The 25,410-nt window shown below is 39.4% G+C and overlaps 1 protein-coding gene across 5 annotated transcripts in view; it reads right to left on the reverse strand.

Moving 5' to 3' along the window:
- Window positions 1-25,410, reverse strand: part of TRPM3 (transient receptor potential cation channel subfamily M member 3) — a 352,377-nt gene that overhangs the window by 41,262 nt on the left and 285,705 nt on the right. For all 5 annotated transcript variants that reach the window (XM_071730914.1, XM_071730915.1, XM_071730911.1 and 2 more), the window contains 8 exons: window positions 17,815-17,915; window positions 16,071-16,205; window positions 12,835-12,885; window positions 6,902-7,042; window positions 5,470-5,499; window positions 4,083-4,372; window positions 3,042-3,270; window positions 373-540 (listed from right to left, as the gene is read on the reverse strand). In XM_071730914.1, coding sequence (XP_071587015.1) covers window positions 373-540; window positions 3,042-3,270; window positions 4,083-4,372; window positions 5,470-5,499; window positions 6,902-7,042; window positions 12,835-12,885; window positions 16,071-16,205; window positions 17,815-17,915 — 1,145 coding nt within the window. The remainder of the gene's footprint in view (window positions 1-372; window positions 541-3,041; window positions 3,271-4,082; window positions 4,373-5,469; window positions 5,500-6,901; window positions 7,043-12,834; window positions 12,886-16,070; window positions 16,206-17,814; window positions 17,916-25,410) is intronic.

The following is a 25,410-nucleotide window of genomic DNA, read 5'->3' on the forward strand; positions in this document are numbered from 1 at the left end:
TCTAGCTTCTGTGAATATTTGGGCATTCCCGCCAAATGAAAGACTTAGAGAGCTTATTTTCTACCAGAGAGGTGCACTCATCTATAATGGCTAAGTCAGTTCTGTTCTGAAATCTCATAAACTTATCTTAGACACAGAATCAAATTGAATAAAAATATGAAGATAATACATCACAACATGGTGCTTCAACGTCACTATGCACTGCTGTAACACACGGATGCCAACTTTTTTGGACTGGGTCCTACCAAGAAAAAGGGAGTGTTAAGAGTTGTATCCTGTAATCTGCTAAATTTAACCATCAGATAGCCTACAACTGTTCACAGAGGTGGGAACTGACACCACTGAGGCTTGTGATTTATTGCTGGCACTTACGGTGAGTTCCATGTCTTCCTCCTCTTTATCTTTTGCTGGCTTCTCTGGTTCCTCTGGCTCTTTCTCTTGAAGATGGACCTCACTGGCCTGGGACATGTAAGGCATATCATCTTTGTTCTTGAACTCCAAGCTGAGGATTGAAGGAGGAAGTAGAATTCCTAGAATTACCTAAAGCAATAATAATGATAACAATAATCATCACAGTAAAAAGATTACAAACACGATAGTTACTTAATATCAAGTGGAAAAAAACTATCAGACATTTAGGAAAACAAATATATGTGTGCCTGTGAGTTTCTTTGACAGTAGAATATTTGTCACTTGGGATAATATTTTCAGAGCTCTGTAGTAAAACAAAACACGTAACATCTATTAGCACTGCTGTGAGTGCTATGGCTAGTTGACTCTTGAATATTGTATCTGCTCATTCATCAGAGAGAGTTCTGTTGTATTCCAGAATATATTTACACAATATTACTTAAGGTCAATGGCAGGTGGGATCATGGGATCATTGGACCTGCAAATTTCTGCATTCTACATAACAGACAGCATCAGTGCAAATGTCACACAAGCTGTATTAATTTCTACAGATAGGGTTAATAGGTCTCAAGCAATCAGATAGTCATGCACACTGATAGTCAAGGCCTAAATATGTGTGGACATGAGGAGATAAGGCAAAGCCAGCAACAGCAAACGCTGATATGCGTAGCTATGCAGTTCCTTTAGATTTTGCTTCAGTAACCTGGCAGCCATGTAATGCTCATGTCAGCTCTTTTTTCCTGTCTTCCCTTTCTTATGATGTGGATGTGCACAAACCATTAAAAGTACCATGTATGGGTACACTCAGTGAGCTTGGGGTTAAATCAGCAGTATAACAAGAGATATCATAACAATGAAAAAGAAGTGGCCTGTGTGTATTTACAAGCACAATAGCTTTTCCTGGTTTTGCTCTAATGTCTTGAAAAATGATTTTGTTGTAAATCCCTCCCTAAACAGGAATGAAAGCAGAAGACTTTCTGGGGGTTTGACTGCTTGCACTTTTCATATTGAGAGACATCATGTGTGTTGATGAACTCATCCACAGTCCCACAGCTAGGAACAATAATCAGAAATGAATGCTGTGCCCAGCCTTGGAAGGGCTGAGCACCAGGGTACTCCACTTGGCTTGTTGCAAAAGGATGTGTCCAGGGAGAGGGGGTTACAGGCAGACCTGGCTTCCCAGGGAGGATATTTTGAACAACAGACAGGATTAGTAACTCCCCCTCCCATTGGTGATATACATCCCCAGCTAGACTAAAGAACTACATTCAGCCTGCTTGCCATTTGCCAGTTTTGATGGAAGAAAATTTTTAATGGGGAATAAGTCATGACTCATGCTTGATAACATATTTCTTTGCCATGCAGCCTTTTGCTCATGTAGCCCATAAACAGGCTCTGCTAATGATCTTTGGTTAAATAAAACACAGACTAGACACTGAGTTAAGGATCCTTGTGAAGCCCTGAAGAAGCTTCACAAAGGTTCTTTCACAAAGGAAAAAGTGTGTTACCTTCAGATATTCACTGTGAAAGAAAGGACTATTTTATAGCATAAGAGATGCAAGCTGCAAAGAAGAAAGCATGCAATGGGCAATGAGTTGCCACACTGACTACATCTACCCAGGCTGAATATCTGCAAGGCCAAGGAGAAAACAAGGCAGCAGTTCCTCTAAAGGGAAATGGGACTGTGAGGCAGGTCAGAAAAATTGGTAGTAAAGATGTCTCCAAACACGAAAAAGCTTCCTATCAGTCACAAGAACAATACTGCTCCATTAGGAGACTGATGAGAGTGCCATCAGCTACTTATTTATCTCTGTCACTGCATTAGAGTCCTTACGATAACAATGCAGGTATTCATAAGCACTCTCACCCTTACAGAACTTTTCATACAGCAAAATAGTTGAGCAATGACCACTTTTCACATATACTGCTAATGTAGGAGACAGAACCCCTTCACCAGAAATAATTCTCAGTCATTTGGGAGGCAGAGGGATTTCCTGGTTATGTATTGACTGATGAGTAGTGAAGGTAAAAAGTGCCACCCCATGGACACAAGTTAACCTCTCATAATTCACCTTGCTTGGCTAGCAGTTTCACTAACTGTGTAAGTAAAGCGTAGAGAGCTTTGAAAATTGAATTATCCTCTAGATTCTCCAAGGCAGTACCTTCAGGTCACTCATCAGAAAGACTGGCAAGGGACTGCAAGAAAAAATTGTAATGCTTGCTTTGGCCTGTTCTGGGGAAGAATTTTGGATCAACACCTCTCACAAGCGGCTAATTCACTTGCATGTCCTTTTTCTGTATTTATCATTAAAAACCCTGGCTAACTCCTCAAATATCCAGGCAGGGTAACATATTAACCTCCTGGCTCAATTCTTATTCTCTTATTCTGAGAACTTTCACTGATGGTGGGGTGGTCTTTGAGAAAGGCGATAAAAAAATTATGTGCTTAGAAGTTGGATTTGTGATAAGCTCCCTGCTGAAAAAAATGTATAGAGGAAGAACTAACCTTGCTTAACGTCACTGCAAATAAGCACCCGAAATATGGTTAAGCCAATTACTACGGACTTGCTATGAGGCTTGTCATCATGTGTTAGAACCCCCCGATAACTGGATTTTAAAACAGTGCTGACCTTTAGGCCAGAATTTTTACGCATCCGGAGACGGCCCATCCACATGTCAGTGAGCAGCATTTGGCTGCAAGTGTGTGCAATGAAGTCCCTGTGCTTGGCTGCCACCGCGAGCTGCAGGCATGTGGCGTTGCTCCAGTTCTTCAGCTCGTAGGTCAGCAGTTTCATTGCCATTTGCTCATCCTGCTTGTATGACTGGTCCAACAGCTCCACTGCCAACTGCCCGAAGTCCCTGCAACAGAGGGACATTTGTTCATTCCTGTTATCCCGAGCATCCTGCTGCAGAAAACAGCTCTTCGCAACTGACAGCCTCTGCAAGAAGGGCATCACCCTTCGTCATGCAAATTGTGACTGTATGCACGGAACCCCACAGTTTCAAATGTGAGTGGCTAATGGTAGGAATATAAATAAGTGCCACGACTTCATAGTGATGAGCTCCCACACTTACCAGCTGTCTGCTCCCACCTGCCTGCCCACCTCGCTGACATTTTTTTAGCTGAAATCCTCTGGTTATCTGCAGCTTAAAGGATTGTTTCCGTGCTGTTTGCCTATGGCTTCATGGTTAAGTCTGTATCTCAGACTTTTAACATGAGAAAAGATTATTATGGAATCTGGTATCTTGGTTTGCTCATTCACATAAGAATGAGCTCTTGGTTCATTAACACTTCTTCCCAAATATTGTGTTCATAAGGATTTTAACAATTGCTCCTCTTGGAAAGAACAGAGTATCTTGAAAAATCACAGAGAAATGTTGCAGCCTGATTCTTGAGGCCTCAGGAAGAACATGTAGACAATGCCAGGTGTTTAATTGTCTTCTTGACACCTTCTCATTTCAGAAGTTATAATGCGAACAGCTTTGCTTCTCTGACAGCCAAATTGTTTAAAAGCTATTTAAACTTTCTCTAAAGGCTCTGTTTTTTTCCTACAAGTTAGACATGAAAACAAGGTACAGATAAGCAAATTTCACGCAGGTTCACAAGCTCTCGCTTCTTTGTTTGTTAAAATTTCTTAAACTCAGGACAGTGTGTATGAAAGAGGACTCACCTGGAATTATGGTTCAGCTCTTGTGGTATGTCATCCACCATGTCATTTTCTGATGCTTCATGGGCCATGGCTTTGCAGAGCTTACAGGCCACCAGTGCTTTAGCCATAGCCTCTTCCCCATGCTGCCAAAAGAAGAGAGCCATCTTCTGACGTTTCATCAGCACAGCCCACACCATCAGCTCATGGAACGGGAAGGGGAAGTGATTGATCTCAGGATCATCCAAATCAATATCAACTTCTTCTTCTCTTTTTTTTGTTGTTTTCCTCCCTCGCCGCAAAGGGACATCATCCTGTGAGAATTGTAGAGAATTTTTTTTCACTCCTAAAGGAACTGAATCAATTTACATAATGCACTGGGGTCTGTACCTGAGATGTCAAACAAATTCCCTGCAGGACACCCCTTTCAGCTTTTTTGGAGAAAATATTTAACACAGGAAAAAGATGAATGAAGTATTGGTCCATTCACTGCAATTAAGAATTTAGTAGCCCCATACCTAAACACATGGAAAACGAACCTTGAACTGTGACTCTTAACTGTTCACACAGAGTGCAATATCCCCAAGAACCATTCTGTAAAAGCCACCATTGAAATAAAGCTGAGTTCGCTCCAAATATAGCATCTGTTGTAATGCATCCACCTCTTTCCACTTCCAGAAAGTACCTATCCAGGGGACTTTCTGGTCTGCTGAAGACTCCCTCTCTGCTTATTCTTGGGTTTTCTCCCTTTATCTTCTCAGCAGAGTAGGAATCCCCTTTCTTCACTCCCACTCTGCCTTCATATCCCATGTTTATTCCTTCTTTCTCCATCTCTTCATTTTCTATATCTATTGCCTTTAGTTTATTTTCCAATTTTAGCCTACTGCTTTTATCAGATGAGCTGACCTATTGTGGTCTGCATCTGTGGACAGCAAAATGCAAGTTATATAAAATAAACAAACAAGAAAACACTATTATCTTCCTGAAGCATTGGTGTGGACAGGAGTGTCAACAAAACTGGTAGAAATTTGGCCTGTGTAAAGATTTCTTCATTATTCTCTGCAACAGTTTCATTTGTCTCAACATGCTTTAAATTAGGTAGTTATTGAACTGAAATTCTGCATGGCCTGACAGACTGAAACTTTTTGTTTAATCTTAATGAGAAGAAAAATGATGCAAAGAGGTGGCCTTCTCTTGTATACCTGCTGAAGTTTTATTAAGAAATGTTTCTGAATCTGGTCCTTGCCTAAACAAGTTATCTGGTTTAAAACCACGATTTGTATGGCACACCTCATACAAAACTTAAAAACAACTGTTGGTGCCTTCCTTGCAGTGAATTTATACATATCGTGATAGAGTACGTATTTGTCAAATAAAAAAAAGACATGAAGATTTATCAGAGGTCACCTACCTCCATTCCCAACAGTTTCAGGGCTTTTGGCTGCACAAAAAAGTTAGAAAAATATTATTTCTCCCAGAAGGGTGATAAAAAATAACAACTATATGTTTATACATTCATATATAAATGAGTAAGTGTGTATCATGTGATATATGATATGTAACATATAATATAGAGCATATAATACAGAGCATATAGTAGTAAATATAGAATGGAACAGATAATAGGAATAATGCAATGCAATATGCATATACACATCAATCAAATAATTAGATATATATTTAATACAACCTTGAGTTTGACCCTATTTCACCACAACACACACCAGGAAACATACATTTGGATTCAGCTACTAACTACAGCTGGTTTAGGGCTGTGGAAAAGAGATAGGAATTACTGCTGAGGCATGAATGGATTTCTCAGGAGTACATCAGTATTCTGACCACTCCCCTGTCACGCTTCCATTGACTGATGTGGAGTTTTCTGTATGTTGGTTCAGTATCTGTGAAATCACTTCTCAAATGCTTTTCTTGATGGAGTCACTACAGGAAGGAAATATCTCCCAGGAGCTACAATTATTACCTTTCCTCTCCATAGTGAGTAGTTAAAGTACAGAGAAAATAGCAAACCCATTTTAGGTGTTTGGTTGTAGCTGTTTGACAGAGCTGTTGCCCTTTATAGACACTCAGAACAATACTCAATGGTGTGTGCTGCTCAAATCTGAACTGAGACAGGAAATGAAAATGTGAGGCAGAGAAAGAACTACAAATCTTACTGGGAGCAGCTGAGCAGATTTTTCTTTATGCTGGATTGGATGGGTGTCATTATGGATGACAATAAATATCTTTTACGGTTTAGAAACATAGTAAACTTATTTTGGATTCACAGTATTGTAATCTATCAAACATGAAAATCACAAAAATACACTTGTGTTTTTGCCAGAAGCCCACTGATTCTGCTGGAGCCACATCAGCCAATAAAGCCAATTTTGAGTTAAAGATTTCTTTGCCCTGATACCTTCAGGCCACAATCAAGAAGAAGAGCCATAATATAGGAAATGTGTCTATCAAAACACAAGTTTTTTTTAAGCCTAACTCAGGTGACTTATGGTATTATTGCTACAGGAGGAAAAAAAGACTTATCTTCCAAGTGGATACTCATTATTGCAGATTTTAGAACCAGAGGGTATTATTTTATGTCTTGAACTCATCAGGACAAGAAAACACAATAATTTTTTTATTAAGTTAATAAAAAATTTAGCTTGTATTAGTGGCTGGCTTGTGGTGCATAGTGGTGAAACAGCTGCTATGTACAGAATGGAAATGACCCTGTAGACTGAAGAGTGTGTGCATGTGGATCCTCCCAGCCTGGAAATAATTAAGAAGCTACAGTAATCCCTGTCAGTACATGCAGTCATACAGATGGCAAATAACTTGCACCTTACCCTCTTGGGCCCAAATAAATTGTGGTAGAGTGTTCTGAACCGCTTTCGGGTGTAATTGCAGCGATATGCTCCTCCCATCAGGTATTCTATCACCAAACCAATATCAATCAGACTTATCCGATAATCTGGAGGCAAGTTTCCCTGCAATTAAAATAACAAGAATGGTGGGGGAGGAAGAGATACTTATTACTGGCATGGTTAAATATACTTTATAATGATTTTAGAATAAAGAAAATCACATAGTTAAAAACAGGAATGTATTATTATGCTGGTTAATTAATTCACCTTAAAATAGATCCAACCGAAACCTGGATATTCTCGCTTGGAAAGAAGACATATGTTAAATAAGAAGGTGAAGAACTTGTTGGAAGAAACAGAAGATAATGTCAGCACACAATACTCATACTCTTCAGCTGAGGAAACAACGAACACAACTGCAGGACAAAAACATGAGGATCAGCACAGTCGTAAGGTCAAGCACAGTTTCTGGATGCTCATCCTGCAAGACAACACCTTTTCTGCACCATCTGTACCCTGCTGTTCTTGTCCTGGCATCTCATGCGTCTGCTGGCATCTCTTTAGGCTACCTCATCTGCACTATCAAGGCACAGTGAAGTGACATCATGCAAAAGCATTTGTTCACATGGAACCAGCTCCTTTGAATGATCTTCCCATCCTGCAGTGTTTCCTTCCCATGTTCCAGAAAAGGACGGGCAGGGGAGAAAGAGCTATGGTATCTATTCTAGAGAGCGTACACAGTGCATGGGTTATTATTGCTGGTTGCTAGAGGCAAGGACAGTCTGTTAGCATTTGTTCTCAGGGTTTCATACGAAAAAACATGTATCTTTGCTTAAATTCCACACTTAGTATGAGAAATTAAAATTGGAAGAAAACACCTCTAGATAATTCCTTGGGATTTTGTTCAAGAAGAAAACTACAGGCTTGTCAGTTTTCCTAGATGGTCACTCCTTGAACCCCCATCATATTTTACTGCAAGCAGCTCTAAGCACAGTAATCTTGCTGCCTAATTTCAAACAGTGCCAGGCAGATTGTCTTGCAAGGGGTGAACAGTGTTTGTGGTGAGGATCATTAGCAGGACTTTGGAAAAGTTGTCTACATGCTCTTCAGTTTCTTTACCTTTGTTAACTTCTGTTAAATATAATGCATATATACAATGTCTTCAGTATGCACCTTTTATTTTGAAGGAAAAAGAATAAGTATGTCCACGCCTTACTGCCCTCACTCTGTGAGCATCCCTGTGCATATCTTCTCTTGCCTGAAAACAGCAACACCAAGGCTGTGAGTTCTCCACTATGTATGTCTTACAAAGCTGTGTAGATAAGAGTTAAGTAGCAGATTGTCTCTTACTGCATATGAACCTGAGTTTGCCTTTTGAGTTAACTGATTATTTCTGTTCTCCAGTAGCAATAAGTCTGGTATAATACTTGCAGGCTAGAGCAATTTCAGGGTGAGGGCATCTCAGAGCTCAGGATACTCTTGGCGATCTCTGCCGATGGAAGAGAAAAACCACAGTGTGGGCACATTTGTTTTTTATCTCCTAGGAATTCCATAGGGAAAACTCCAATCCCTTACAGGAGGAGAGGGCTAATGGGAAGAGAATTCCTCCAGTGTAAGTGCACCTTGTTCTCTAAATCACTGCCTCCAAATTGTTCAGACAACAGTTTATGGTTCACTGAGAAGTTCCCTACTGAAAAGAAGGTATAGTTCAGCAAATAGTGAATAGGTTGCCCATATCTGGAAAGCTCTTTAAGAAGCGTGCAGATCTCCAGAACCTTCTCTGTCCTGCATTTCATTGCACAAAAGATGTGACTACAAATCAAAGGTGGAAAGAGAGGTAAATTACCCTTCTGTGAACAGCAGCCTTGGAAAAAGTTACTTTAGAAAAAAATTAAATTGTATAGTCAACGTTTCAGAAGGACCAGGAAATAGTAATTGTTAGCTTTAAACTTTTGCAGTGCACTGCAACAAAATAATCACATTTTCTGCGATTATATACAGCACAGATTAGAGTTAGCCCATAGCTCTTCTTATGTGGTCATCAAAAGAAGGCTAGCAATTTGCAGGGAGTAACTTTCTGACTGCCATATCTTGCTGGAAATATTTGTACATCTGCAGATGTCTGCCTGGCTTCTCAACAGATGTGTTTATTAGATGCAGAGGACAGAAACACTTATGGAGAGCAGATGACAACTGGTTCTGCAGAAGAGATGTAATGGATGCCAAGATCCTCCTTCCTTTTCTATTTCAGCCAGGAAGAGCAATGTTTTTTTCTCTCTCTTCTCACCACGGTGGTGCCAACAGCATGCTGAAAGGTTGAGGAAGGAGAGAGTGAGGTGGTGCTGTGGCATACCATGCTGACCAATGGCCTCGGATTCCAAGGGTCAGAGGATGAAATGAATTTAGTGGCAAAAGGTGTCCTGTCAACTATCTTTCAGTAATATCCCTTCACATATGCTTTTGATTCTTCCCACTCTTAACTGACATGGTGGGCAGGGGAATCACTATGGTTTGCAGGAAAGAGTATTGGCTTATTTTATTTGAGTGCATTAATTTTTATTCTGAACTGTCTGAAGAAAAATAAGAAAAATAAAACTGTTTGCATTTTTTTTTCCTCCAAAATATTTATCTCCCTCCAGAGTGCTTAAGGCAATGACATCTTTACTAGGACAAGGATGAAGGCACTGGCAGACGTGGGAGTTGGAGCTTCAAGACAGTTTTAGTTCTTCAACAGAGCCCTGATGTCTTAAAAGGTAAAAGACACTAAAAATGAATCCTTTGTTATTATTAAGTGGTAAATAATACTTAGCAATTAAGAAATCACAGTAGGCATTAGAGTACTGCATGTGTTAGAAAGTGTGAGTTACTTGATTTAGTATTTATTTCCAAAATTTCATAAAGATATTTAGATTAAAAAATTGTCAATAATGTAGCTTTAAAAAAGGATGCATCTCAACTTCCTAGATAATGTTGAAACTCTTTACTAAAAAACCCTCACAGATTCATAGCAGAAATACACATTTTACACACATACAGATATGTATTTCTCCATGCTTACTCACTGTTACTTTTCCAAAGTGAGGACCCCTAGAAAAGCCAACTGGACCACCCCTGTGAGAGAGTTATAGACGTGGCAAAGTATTTGCAGTCCCAAATAAATAACTTTGAAAACTTGCATTGCCCTAGTCTGGGATTGAAATATATTGATTATATACAATTTATAGAGTAAGGAAAAAAAATCCATCTGCTAATTTCTACTGATTCTTATTAGCTAGGTGAAAAAGGGGAGGATTTAAACAAAATAACCTGTAGAGGGCTACCTCCATTTACAGGCAAGGCGTCAAGCTCAGCCACTGTTTCTTCCTGCAGTCTGTATGTATTGGTCTGTATAGCCCAGGGAGTGAAGTCAGCCCTTTCTGTTAAATTCTGGACCCTTGACAGGAGGTATCAAAAAGACCATGATGCAAATGATGCAGGCAGATTTGTCTCCATATGCAGTTATGGAATTGGCAGGGTTGAAAAGAGAGATGAGTGCAGCCATCCCTAAAGATGAGTCATTAAGAAGTACTCTGTTTTGTTAATATATGTGAAATGTAAGCATACTCTGATTATTGTAAATTCTTTAAGATTGTGTCTCCAGGCTTTCACAATACACTGGGGAGGCTAACATTATGGAAATTTAAAGATAAAATGAATGATTGTCTTGTACTTCTGAGCATGTGTGTCTATGCATGCACATGTGTCTGAAAACTGACACAGACAGGATGTGTTAATGTGATGACTTTTGTTCAAATACTTTGCTTGATTAAGCAGTCAGGGTGATCTCTGAAGCAAAAGAACTCCTTCTAGTGATTTACACAGCTATATAATACAACAGTAGTAAATCAAATTGTGCTTCTGTGATCTGTAAGCAGAGCACACAGTATGCATATACTTTAAGTGTTGCCTCAAGGTCACATATCACATTTTTTTGTGTTTATAGTTTCTGGTACTGTAATTAAATCTCATAGACTGGGTACCTAGCATCAAAACATATATAAACTCAAAAAACTAACATCAGCAGTGTGGTCTGGTTTTCTGCATGACAGACCACTTAAATATCAAATAGTGATGTCCATTAAGAAGTTATTTCCAAGGAGGTGTTTTCATTTGAGCTGTTGTCAGGTCTGCTGACTGATTTACAGCTTGTTATACTGATAAGGGTTATGCTCAGAAGACAGAGCTATTGCAAAACTTCCCCTTTTCTCCAAGTGAACCACAGATACTTCTTGTCACTAACAAAATGGGAAATACAGTACCAGAAGTGCAGTTTTCTGACGAAGGTGTTATAGGATGCACCAGACAGTTTTCAAAGCCCTCAACTCTATACTAATAAGAGGACATGTTGATTTCATGCAGTTGAGAACTGCGGTGGGGATTTTAGATACGGACAGAAAGGAAAATAAATTTACCAAAAAGAAGACCATCACCTAACACTGTGGAACAAATAATGTCATTGAAAATAGTGTAAGTTTATTTATTGCCAGTGTCTATCAATATATACCTATGAGTAATGCCTGTCTGTGATGTCTTTTTTTCCAAGGGCTCCTTTAAAACACACCTGTTAGGGACTCAGAAAATTATACTGATCTTATTTAATTACTCAAAATACAAATTTCTATGCCTTCAAATAAGGACTTGGAAAAGTGGTGCTGGGTGGGAGGAGTATGAAAATGAGTATATTTTAAAGTAAGAAGACAGACGATGCTTGTTTCAAACTCCTATTGGCACATAAATAACGGAATATTAACTAAAAAATATTCTGGTAACTTGAGCTTCAAGAGAAGTAACGAATCTAAATGGATTTTAGCTTTATTTAATCCATCCAAGGGGATCTGCACATAAGAACATTCTTCTAAAGCAATTTCACACTTCCCAATGATCACTTAATATAGTACATACACACATGTAACATACTAACCAAAGAAAATAATCAGAATCTCCCTAAATGTAACTAGTGATTATTCTGTAGAATTGCTAAACAGAAAGAAGAGGTAGGAATCACTGCCACTTCCCTCGTCTAGTTGCCTTCAGTTCTGCTTCCCTGTCAGTGACAAAAGAAACCACCAAAACCTGTGCTCTTATAGAAAAATCTTGTAGTCTCCTTTCTCAAGTCTGCTACCTTTGAGGTCAGATTTATGTAATGTGCAAGGCTGTAATCTGCACACGCTTTGGGATAATGTTCAACTCGATGAGATCAATTGCAGGCTTACTTGCTCCATATATTTCAAGGCTAAGAGATTTTAATTCACTGCTGCTGCTGTAACATTTTTAATCCTGAACACACTGCTAAAGGCATTTGGTATTGCTTGTCTGCCTCTATACCTTTCTGTGTTTCTGTCCTGCTCTCCTAAAGGCTGCCTATAATTCATGATGCATGAAATTACTTGATAAGGGAGCACGGGAAAGTTTCACTAATTCTCTTTGCATATTTCTGTTGAGGCAGATGACTGCAATATACCATACAACACAGAACAAGGAACTTTTTCAACAATCTATATTCCAGCACAAAGATAAGGGCTGCTTAACAGGCTTGGAAGTAAACTAACAACATGGAAATTAGCTTTGACAATAGTTGCAGGTACGGAAAAATACAGAAAGCAGAATAAATACACACAGTAGGAAAGAGCCTGTAATTATGCTAGCAGAAGCACTATTGCCCAAGCATGTAAAACTACAGAGAAAGCAAGCCAAATAACTTGCTGACTGTGCTTTGTATGCAGTAAGTCCATATCTGGTACATACAAACAGGACATTCTGTAATGGCAGGGGAAGGAGAATGCTCCGAATAAAAGCTCATGCAAAACAGAGATTGCATCTAGTTACAAAAAACAATCATAGCATTCTGTCCAACCTACCGTCAACTGAACTCTTACCTTTTTGACATCCCTGACTAGATGGTACAGAGTGTTAGATGGTCCATGTCTCTGTGAAGGAAAAATAAGGAAGCATAAACTAGCATTGCATTCTTCAAAAACCTGCAAGAAGTAAATGATGAAGTGGCTTTTTTACCTTAGTAGTTTAACAATATGTAACCGGGAGCACTTATATTGTAAAGGGTTAAAAAAACAACAAGAGACCATCAATGACAAGAGCATTCTTTCACCTGATTTCTCTTCTGAACAAAACCCTTTAGTAAGAAAATGGCATGAACTGCCCTTCTGGGTGAAAGGTTCTATATCACAGATTAGGGTCCTGGTTTAGGCAAAGCAGGAGCCCAGCACAACATGCACAGCCTCTGGGAAACAGTGGAAAGAAAACCAGATGCTCCAGTGTCAGCCTTCCTGCACTCAGGATCTCCACATCCACTGTTGGAGGCTCACAGAGCCCCTGAGTATGGCATTGTATCTGGGCTGTCTTGCCTGAGAGCCAGTAACAGCATGCACAGTCTGTGAATCTGTCTTCTTTAGACTCCATCTGATATGCCCAACATTCTGCAGCAGAATCCCACGATTTCAATTTTGTTGTGCGAAGAAGTACATTATTTTCTGTTGGTTTTTTGACTGTTGCTGATATCTAAGACTTTTATGGGGGATCTTGTTGGCTGCTGCTGACAATAGATGAGACCACTGCATACATGCAATGTTTCCATATGTACAGTGCTCTGCACCTGCCAGCACTTCATTTTATGTAACCCCATCAAAAATAATGACGAGACTTTGCAGTGATTCTTCATGTGCTACTTCCGATTCACATACCTGGAATGATCCTAAATCAACTGCAAACATTGTCCTTTGGTAGTCAATGTTTTTCAGATCATACCTAAACAAGCTCAAAAGCCGTGGTCCCAGAACAGGGTGTCGGATGACCCTGGTTATAATGTCCTTTTATGGTGACAATGTATCACTCTTTATTTTCTACCCTTCCAGTAGGGGTAGAAAATAATGTCCTTTTGTGGTGACAACGTATCACTCTTTATTTTCTATCCTTCCAGTAGCGGTAGAACCACAAGTGCTGCTTATCTTCTATGATATAATAACTAAGCTTCTTCAATAACCTCTGAAGTTTTCAAACACTGTCAAACAAGCTTTGCAAAAACAGGTGGACCAAGTGCAATGTCCTTATCCTCTTGCATGTTGACTTGAGGAATGGTAATAGATTTCTAAGGTGTAACATTTTCCTAGAGAAGATAGGAAAATCTTCCTTGACATAAAATGGATGCCCTGGTCTATTAGTTCTATTCTTTAATATAGTTTTACAAAATTGCCATGGCAGAAATCAGATTCACTGGTTTGCAGTTTCCATGGTCATTCTTAGGGCTCATGTTGAAATTTGGTAAATTTTATCTGGTCTTGTAACAAATAGTTTAGGCTTTTCATATCCTGGGTCTTTTGGCACTCTTGCATGAATAACTTATGCTAATTTCTGTAGCTCACAAAAAATTTCTACAGAAGGGTTTTATTTTAGTTGTAGAATGAAACACTTTCTTCAGACTTAGTCCCTGTAAAAACTGGAACTATAACTGTTTACCTCAGTAGCAAGAAAGCTCATAGGTCTTCTGCACTTAATACACAGATGCTAGTTGACAAAGTCTAAGCCAATCTAAGATCATATGGAAATCTGTCTCAAGGATGGCATGGATATAGGTGATTTTATATTTATTTAATGAATTCTTTCCATATCTGGTATTTTGGATAGACTGACTTCTGGTCACCACCAGTATGAAACATCTCTGGATAACATCTCTAAAGAGCCTCATGAAGCCTAACTTTCACCAGTCACCTTTTAAAGTCCATTCCTAAAATGTTTCTCAGATTGCTCTTTACAACTGTTTGGAATGCCTCACTCTCTGTTTTTGAAATCAATATAGACTGTGTTACACAGCACAAAACAGTCCAGACAGCAGCAAGATGATCATAGTGATTGGTTCATGAGTTTGTGAAAATCTCACTTGGGGGAATACCATAAAAATGGAGGGTGAGAACCTCCCGGCCCTTGCTTAGATGACTAATCCTTCATCAGGTAAGTACATGTAATTGAGAGGCTTTAAAATCTCACTTGTTTTTTTATTTGAAAGCAGCTATTAAATGACCTTATAATATATTTTGGAGGGAGCCAAGGTAAACAGTGTGTTTGCAAGGCCAGGGTTTATAATGCAGTGTAGCCACAGCATATCTATTGTAAGACAATCCTTTAAGAGTGTAAATGTAACAAGCAATGGCTTAGAAAGGTCTGGTGTCCTGCTAAATTTCAGATTAAAACCCCTACTACTGCTCAGTAGCTGAGCCTAAGCTCTACCAGTGGAGGCTGGAAGGAATCACACATGATTCCCAGGATGACAGTTTATGAAGGCAGAGCTTTGAAAAATACTGGCAGAAAACAAAAAACCTTATTGAAAAGAACTATGCACTGTATCACAACTTGCCTCCAATGACAGCACTACCAATCCTAAGAACTAGACAATGCTTTAAGATTTTTTCAATACCACTTAAAAATTTGAAATTACTAGTTTCTCTAATCTCTCAGCATTAATGATAATGCTGGAATGTGTTTTGCAATTGAGAACTCAGAAGCAATTGAAACTGCCATTTTATGCTCATTTTAAGGGCAAAGATACAAAACTTGTCAAAAGGCTTTTAAAAGTAAAAAGTACCATTTTTTGGAACATATGGTGGAGAGAGGGGGAAGTCCTTCACTGACCTCCTGAAATAATCAGATTTCACCTTTAAATTCAGAATATCATCCCAAGAAGTTTGTTTCTACTTGTTTTCTAACAGCTTAGCTTGTTTAACTGTTCCAAGATTTTTCTCAAACCATTAGGACTTAAGCTGTCAGGAGCCATATAACACCATCCTACAGCTCCTAACTCACCAAGCAGTGCACTCTGCCTAGAGCTCAAGTCTGTCACATTGGTATTACAATAACCATAAATCAGCTGATACTGTATGGGGTTTAACCTGTGTTTTACAAATATTCGTACAGCGGATTAGGTGGGCAAGGCAAAAAGTACTTAATTGTATGAGAGACAAAGCTAAGAGACAATGTTGACTTCTAACAGAAAATTTCTGCAGCAGCTGTTGGCTGCCTTGTGCATCATCACATCACTGTAATATGAGTGGGAACTGAGAATAATGAATACAGATAGAAAAAATTTGCCTAAGGTTGGCCATACCGTATTGTACAATTCCTCTAGCCGGGAGATGGTGAGAAAACGATGCATGCTTACTCCATTTTCTATAAGCAATTTCACAAAATCCACTCTGTCCAACACCAGTGCATCCAGCATTGCTTGCTCAAGGGAGCCCACCTGAAAAGTAAGCAATTAATTCAGGCTGTTCCTGGGGGTCACAGGCTGTTCAGTCACCCAGGAACAAGCCCCTGCTGTGTCTGACAAAATTCTGCTCTGCTAAGCTTAAAAGAGAATAATCACAGTTTTAATCTGTATTGGCTCCTCTGATTCAGGGCAGCATTTCAAAAACAAGTGTCAGCGTGTTATGATTAACATACTCTAGGAAAACCTCATTAGGGCCCAGGAAAATTATGATCAAACCTCATCGCTATTCACCTTCTCATCTTTATTTCTCCCATTTCTGACCAACATTTTAATTATATTGGGTATTTTTGTTATGTGCACACACAGTTACTTTTCTGTCTTTACTAGCTTTTTTCTTTCATGGTATGGCAACTTTTGACACCCAAGAAACAGAAATAGCTTCAAAATTAGAATTCCATAAGTGGGTCAAATACAAGAGGTCTTCTTATTCCAGACCTCTCTGTTTCTATCTGTTGCATGTTGGAGGAAGCTAGAAGGATGATGAACAATCTTATACAACTAGCTTTTAGCTTTCAGAATGATTTCAGCTTGCAGCATTTATGCAAATTTTTTTCTGCAGAGCTGTGACAGAGAGATAATAAGGACAGTTTAGAACCATTGAAATCCCTGTATGTTTTGATGTATGCTTATGCCCAGAATTGAAGACAAGCTAAATTGCTCCATTCACTCCATAACTGGAAAGGCAAGGATTTTTGAAACTACTTTAAAGGACAGCAAGCCCTAGAAGCTACCTTTAAAGCAATATATAACAAACAGAAGCTTTTCTGTTTCTTTTAATTTTTCCTTGAGGCATTGTAAATGGTCATGTAATGACATCATACGAATTTTTGTGACTAAACAAATGTGACAACAATCATGATCCATTTATGTCTTCCAAATGAAGATATGGTGGGCTTTAAGGAGCTACAGGCAGAGACAGAGTCCTTGTGTTCTTTTCTGAGTGACTTCAACCAATGTCAAAACAGCAGCACAAGTTGTAATCTGACTGTTCCTCCTCTGCACTGCATGGAGTGCAGCAACCCCTCTATTCGCAGCCCTTCCACTCCTGCAGAGAAGCTCTGCCCACCGTGTCCCCAAAGCAGGCAGATAGGGCATAGGATGGGGCAGACATGAAGCAGTCAGATTGATGCAGAGGACACAAAACTAACACCAGCTCAGGTGTGGAGCCACAGCATTTCTGAGTTAACATTGCTGATCAGCTCTCGGTCCACTCAATGACCTCCAACATTTGTGCAGCAAATGACCGTGTGTCATTTGACATCCAACCATTGTCAGATACAGTATTTGTATATAAAAGCATATTGCTTAAAGAGCAGAAAGTTTTGCCTTTTCTTTAATTTATAACCTAACATTGTAATATGGCCATAAGCAGCTAGATGTCACCATTTCCTTGAACAAGGAACATAACATCTTTAAACCCTGCCTGCCTTCAGCTAGCTGCACACAGGAACGTGGTGTTTGGATGAGAGGATGACTCAGTATATTTTAAACTGCACTTAATGCACCACAGACAACAGAATGGATTCAGTGTTGTGTAGGGTTTGAGTTGCTTTCAGGAGAAGATGCTGTATATATACTGTACCGGCCACTGCTGCCCATAAATAAAGATCTGGCTGCGGGCGATGTCTACTCTGTTCCACGCTAACGCGAGGCTCAGCTGGTCGGGAGCAGACGCGTTCGCTCCTGTGTACACAGGCAGGGATGCAGGGAGAAGGAGAAAAAGAAATAAGATATACTTCAGAGTCATTCTTTGAAACCTCACGTTTTATTCCTGTAGTAAAATACTTGTTATCCAATCTGAATCTACGGTTCTCAGATTGTCTTACAAATATTTCTTTACTCAGTTTCCCCTTGAAAAATACCGTAGGTACACATGATATCAGCAGATGCAGCTTGCTGAGAAGTGAACTGGTTTTTGTCCTCAGGGACAGGAGGCAAGAGCAGAAGCCAGGAGGGATACCGGTCCAGCTGCAGGAACATGCATGCAGGCAGACGTATGCATACTAGCGCAAGCATACACACAGACATGCCTCTGGCAATTATAAGCAGGTTCAGCTCACACAGACCCCACTAATTTCAAGTCATGCATTTTATCTACATCTTTTATGCAGTCCCACCTGATAAGGTGGAGATAATGTACAAACATAGGAATTTCTGTTTGTACTGAGGGGTCTTAGTGGGATAAATTTCCCCTTCACGCATGCAATATCCATTTAAGCAAGCCTGTTACAAAGCTGATGTCATGGCACATTATATTCAAATTAAATAAGAAAATCTGAAGATGATAAGGTGAGTTTGGAGCTATTTGTTTCTTGAAAGGGATGGTGTGCTTTTCCTTGTAGTCTTAATGGATGCTGTATGACATTCCTGCTCTGCTGTGCTTTTAAGATATATCTCTAAGGATTTTGTGGTTACCAATTTGTTATAATGAAACAGTATTTGTGCTTCCATGTCACAAGGAGAACAGGCCCAGATGAACTGATCAAAGACATAGCTGGTTTCAGTGATTAAACGATTATAAAAAAGTTTATCTTTGAAGAATTCAGGATAATTTTTTAAATGTCTCATACCTTCACTGTTTTCTTGTCTGTATTAATTCTTATACTGATATTGTGGAGTGGGGGCAAACAGGAGCTTCTCATTACCTCAAAACATTTATGTCCTCATTTCTGTACTATTCAAAATCATGTACTGCTCCAACTGAAAGTGGACTCTGAAACTGGAGGCTCAGGAAACATAAAGCATAACACTCTGGCTGTTGGAATTCTCTGTGAAGGATCAGATCATCAGACTTTCAGGAGGCTTAGCCTGAAGTTTAGTTTTAGAATTCTCAACTTTGCAATCAATTCACTGCCATGAACTTCATCAAATACTTGGCTATATATAAATCAGTTATTTGGGAGGCTGTAATTTGTGATCATCCAGATCACTTTCATATTATTACAGAAATGAACTCTGCTAAAAAGGTAGATGATGAAGAAGGAGAATGCTAGAAATGAAGAAAAGAGGAAAAAACAGTGAAACCAGTAGACCTTTCTGTGTCTAAGTAGTAACAGGAACACTCCTTTGTGTAAAACACAGCCTCTCATTTTTACATGATACGACACAGAAAAAAGCTCTCACAAGAGACCTGATGAAGTTGCCAATAGCATCTGAACCTTTCTGAGTTTCTTACACAAACAATACCCAGCATTCAAGAACAGAAAATGTTTACCTTTAGGAAGGGCAAAAATGTCTATACAGTTTTATATATAAAACCAGAAAGAAACCTAACTACAGTGGGTATGATAGTATAAATTAAGCAGAGAGAGCAAATAGTGTTCTTCCCTTTCTAAAGCAAACAACAGATCCTCTCAAAATGTCACTGGATCTACTCCTCATCCCTGTGCCTGCAGGAGAAGAGAGAGCTTCAGCGGGTGCTCAGGCAGACTGTGTGGTGATCAGTGGAAGGGATACGTGGGTGAACTCCAAAACCCAGGGGCAGCTCATCAGAACTGGATTGTTTTTGAGCATGCTTATGGCTCCAAATAATGAATAGTGGGAAAAGCCATGGGCCAGCCTCTGTCACCACCTCCCTCCATGGTGTATAAGGCTGACAGCATCGGACAAGTTTTCCTGTGGGTATATGTGCAGTCCTAGAAATTGTGCACTTCTCAGTGTTTGCTCATTTCATTGTTTTGCAGAGCAGTCTAGGCATTTGGTAGTTGAAGGAATTACATGGTTTCTCAAGGGGGTTCTGTACTGCAGGTCCAAACTGGTCCATCAGCTAGGGCAGACTGGGTAGTACATGTTGGCATGCCAGGTTTCTGACGTGTAGCAGGATGACTACTTCCAGAGTGAGGTTAGTTGCTGGACCTATGTGATTTTCAGGTGAATGTGGATTACACTCTTGTTATATAAGAGGGCAAGGAAAATAAAAGCTATAAAAGTTTGTAGAGAGCAGCAAATGGGCTGTGGATATTGTTTAATTGATTTTACTCCAGGATGAACTTACGACTTTTGACTCAAAAGCAAAAGAAACTGTTCAGGCTATTTCAGGTGGAATTTTATCCAGTATTAAGAAGACTAATTCCACTAGTACTAGAAAAACTCCCTAGAACAAATGTGAGGAGGGCTGAACAGGCCAATGCTATCCTAGACATATTAAAAGGAGGGTGACTAGAAGGTCAAGAGAGGCACTCCTGCCCCTCTACTCTGCCCTGGTGAGGCCGCGTCTGGAATATTGTGTCCAGTTCTGGGCTGCTCAGTTCAAGAAGAACAGGGAACTGCTTGAAAGAGTCCAGTGCAGAGTGACCAAGATGATGAAGGGAGTGGAATATTTCCCTTATGAGAAAAGTCTGAGTGAGCTGGGTCTCTTCAACTTGGAGGAGACTGAGAGGTGACTTCATTAGTGTTTATAAATATGTAAAGGGCAAGTGGCAGGAGGATGGAGCCAGGCTCTTCTCAGCGATGTCCAACACCAGGACAAGAAGAAATGGGTGCAATTTGGAGCACAGGAGTTTCCCTTTAAACAAAAGGAAAAGATTTTCACAGTGAGAGTGACGGAGCACTGGAACAGGCTGCCCAGTGAGGTTGTGGAGTCTCCTTCTCTGGAGACATTCAGAGCTTGCCTGGGTGTATTTCTCTGTGACCTACTTTAGGTGCTACTGCTCTGCCAAGTGGGCTAGACTCCATGATCCTTTGAGGTCCCTTCCAACTCCTAACTTTCTGTGGTTCTGTGATTCTTAAGATAATGCCTTCTTTCAATACCTTTTGATTGCATTTGGTGCCAGAGATCATGGATTTGAGCCAGAAAGAAGAATCACTTCCTAAGGATTCATCTTGTGCATTATCATCACTAGCAAGTACACAAATCAAAACATAAGGTAGAGTTAATAACTCACTGCTTTCATCAACTCACTACGCAGGTCACAATGGAACCACTTTTTAGGCCCTTAATACTGCCAATAGTGAGAAAACAGCATTTCCTCAGCATACGTCTCTTTTTCATCCTGTCTCATGCAAAGATTCTCTGCTCAGCTGTGTGGTATTATTTAACTACCGTAGTATAATTACTTCTTTAAATAGTGTTTTAAGCAACATGACTGATGTCTGTGTAATATTTGCTCAGTATCCTGGTGTCAAAAGAAATTCTGTTCCTCAAAAGAATGTTTTAAGGTAATATGAGCAATGTCTACAGTGAGATTCTTCCCTCCTTTCACTTTATCGCAGATGAAAACCTTCATTTGAGATGCAGTGCATTTATTTCACAATGTATTACTTCAGTCTGCAGTTTTCTGGATATAGATAGACAAAGCAAGGATCGTCTGTAATTGGATGAAAGAGATTTCAGATAGCAGTTAGTTTCTGCACATGTTAACTTTCTGCTGTTCTGCAGACATCCAGGAGTGCCTGGATATCTTGCATAGATTATTTTGCTAAAAAGTCAGATTGTCTGCCCAAGATACTGCACCAGAACCACAATACTCCTTGATGATAAAGCCTGGTGCCATAAAGCTGACTCTGCATGATAGGTGAGCCAGAGTAACATTTCCAGACAACGAGTGTTTGCCCTTGCAGGATCCCAGATTACTGAAAAGATAGACTACAGTCTTTAATACATTGACTGAAGTTTACTGTGATCAATGTAAACCTCAAAAGGATTCCCCTGGGATAGTCTATAAAATTCAATGCTCAGGAATATGGAAAGCTGAAAATATACAAAACTTCTCTACCTAGACAGAACTGGCTGTTGGATAATAATTTCTACAGTGCTTTTAATCATGTCAGTGTCCTCTTTGAATCATAAAGAAAGGAGCTAGATGAGGGAAAACAGCAACCTCAATTAATTTTCTGCTCTGCATCTCAGCAGGTCTTACATTACCTTCTGTTTCAGCAGCTCTTTCTTAAAAAGTCAGTTTTGCTACTGAATTTTCTTCGAGCATCTTACTGGCATTCAGCAAATGAATTGACACTAACAAAGCTGATAGGAACAACAGCTATAAGGCAGTAACTAAATATCTGTCCTAACTCTGGTATCCTTCTGTGTCAGTGATTTTACAGTCGGCCACCATCACCCTGTCTTCCAGGACCATATGATACTCTGTGACAGCTGTTCAATAAGCATGAGTCGTGATTTACTCACAGGCTGGAAAGTATGCAGGGACATTAGACCTTCATTAGCCCAACATGGCTTATCTCAGAAGGCTACATGTTAGTAATACTTTAATATGTTTATGGCACACAGCAACCTTTTCTGAATACTAGCAATTGTGGTAGCAAGGCTTCTGAGACACCAGCTGAAACATGGATGGTGCTGCTCGTATGCTGCAGACACTGCAACAGCTTTGTGAACTCTGATAACACTCAGAAAAAGTTATACTTTAGAACACCTCCATATGCTGCCTTTAACTTTGCTGTCATATCCCTTTTGCTCAATTAGCAGCTGCAAAAGCACAAAATCCATTACTGTTTGAGTTCCCAACTGTTCAAGTTAAGAGAACACAGTTAAACTGTATCAATGAATTTACTTGCTACAACTTCAAGAAACTGCAAATTTACTTCCCACATTTGCATGTCTCTTGATTTAAAAAAAAAAAAGCCATATGCTGTTGTGACATCCATGCAGTGTAAAGTGATAACCAGTTTGGATGCCATTCCCTAGTTTATTGGAGATCACTTCCAAGAAAGATAGATATTCTGACAAGATTAAACAAGTCCCTCATGAAAACAAACCAGGAAATAATCTGGAAACACACATATTCAGTGTACGGTTTGGACATTGTGGAATACCCTGATTAGAAGAATTCCTGCATTGGCTGTGTGCCTGATGTGCACTGCAAAAAGAGACTAGCTCATTGCAGATCTTACACACCAAGCAGGAAATGATACTTCAGGTTTCCCAGTCCTGTCCTCCTCCTACTATTAAATCACTCACACCAGGCAGGGATGGGTAATCAGCTAGTGTGCACCTTGAATATTGGCTAGTAAGAGCTGCAAAATCCTCATTGGTGAGACTGAGAAGAGCAATCAATAATCACTCACCTGTTTCATGCTTTTCTCTTACTGCTTTTTACACAGTGCTTACGAGGTGAAAGAGGTTCATTCCTGAATCTAAACTTAGAAGTCTCAAGATATTTGGGGTCCAATCTTCATATCTATGTACTAGTAAATGAGTATAACAGAGGGTTAAGCATTGCTACCTTCAAATTCTTGATTTTAAGAGACCCAACTATCCATCAGCCTGATGGAGCACCTTTACAGAAAGGCTGCATTTCTTTCAGGGTGCACCGGAACCTCTGTACAAAGACAGGGAATGGTAAAGACAACTGTCTTGCCTCAGACAAGAGATTTCATATTTGCACATGTTGATTAAAAAGTTACATGGGGTTTCATTTCTTGTGATTGGAAAGCTCAGAATCGCGAGACACATTTGATAAATTTAGTCTTCTTTTGAGTACCTTTATAATCAGAAAGTGTTGATGAGCAGGCAAGATGATGTTTTAGTTCCTCTGGCTCTTGAGCAAGACCCAAGTGCTGCTGGCACCAGCAGATTACCAAATCAAGATTGTCAGGCAAGCATGGAAGCAGATGTCAAAAGTACTTAGACAGATCCAGGCACATTCTAAACTAATGAAAGTTCACACTAATGTCTTTAACTACTACGAGGAAGAGGGAAGGTAATTTTATTTTACTAAGTATCAATTGGACACTTACAAAATATATATTCCGGATCAGAGTCAACTACTCATGTATGTGGACAGCAACCATAGTACAGTTGCTCATGTAAGTACTGCACTAGAGCTTTTCAAACAGAAAACAATCCCTTCAAGACCTATGATTTATTTTCTTCTGCTTCCAAAAGGCAGCTTTCATGGTGGTAAAAGACACCAGGGATATATGTTATGAGTTTTATGTTGGAAATAAAAATGTGAAGAGCAGAATCAAAACTTTAATACAAACTGTATCTTACTATTAGAAATTTAGAGCAGTTGTTTCAGTGATTGTCTTAAGAAATAATGTGAAGAGATTACACTTTATACTGAGGATAACGAAGGTTTCAGTTATGTCTAAGATACAAATGAAATCTGCAGTTAAATTATTTCTTAAGGAAAGAAAAGAGGAATTTGGTGATGGGTGCAATTCTTAGCATTTGCTTTGAATTTATTTCTCTTTCATTTCTTCCCTTTGATTTATATGGTTTCTGTATGAAGATATCCTAAGTCCCTTGAGATTTAATTATGCAGAAGGCAAAAACTTGCTACCTCATTGTAGCAGCAAAATGGCCATGTCACCTGCAGGACAAACTACTGGCATCTTGATTGAAATGAACAAAAAAAGTGGAGAAAATGCTACAATGAAGATAACAAAATCAAGGTACTGGAACAAAATAATTCCAACTTATTTCCTTGGCTGGTAGCTATTAGCTTGGAATCACACTTTAGAAGTGGCCTGTACTTGTTTACTCTTCCTGTTCAGACTTTTGTTTTAAATGTTTGAAGTAACAGTTTTGAAATTCTATTAATTACTGTGTAAAAGATAAAATAAAATTTTGGTTACTAGGTAAAAGTTACTCAGGCCTTCTCCCATTTCTCTTCATACACCTTTTGCAAGCCAGCATGAGAAGAAACTGAGAAGAGAACTGAGCTCTGGAACAAGCAAGAGTAATTCCCATATACCCAGTAAATCTATAAATATTTTTTTTATGACGCAGACCTAAAACTCAGATCTGCCATATGGCATTATGTAGCTTATTATTCAGGTGTGGGGACAGCAGCAGTGTGAGGACAACTGCTGAAGAGCCTCATGAAGCCTAACTTTCACCAGTCACCTTTCAAAATTGATTACCAAATGTTTCTCAGATTGCTCTTTACAATTGTTTGGAATGCCTCACTCTCTGTTTTTGAAATCAATATAGACTGTGTTACACAGCACAAAACAGTCCAGACAGCAGCAAGATGATCATAGTGATTGGTCCATGAGTTTGTGAAAATCTCACTTGGGGGAATACCATAAAAATGGAGGGTGAGAACCTCCCAGCCCTTGCTTAGATGACTAATCCTTCATCAGGTAAGTACATGTAATTGAGAGGCTTTAAAATCTCACTTGTTTTTTTATTTGAAAGCAGCTATTAAATGACCTTATAATATATTTTGGAGGGAGCCAAGGTAAACAGTGTGTTTGCAAGGCCAGGGTTTAT

Source organism: Heliangelus exortis, chromosome Z (assembly GCF_036169615.1).
Source record: "Heliangelus exortis chromosome Z, bHelExo1.hap1, whole genome shotgun sequence".
Lineage (NCBI taxonomy): Eukaryota > Metazoa > Chordata > Aves > Apodiformes > Trochilidae > Heliangelus > Heliangelus exortis.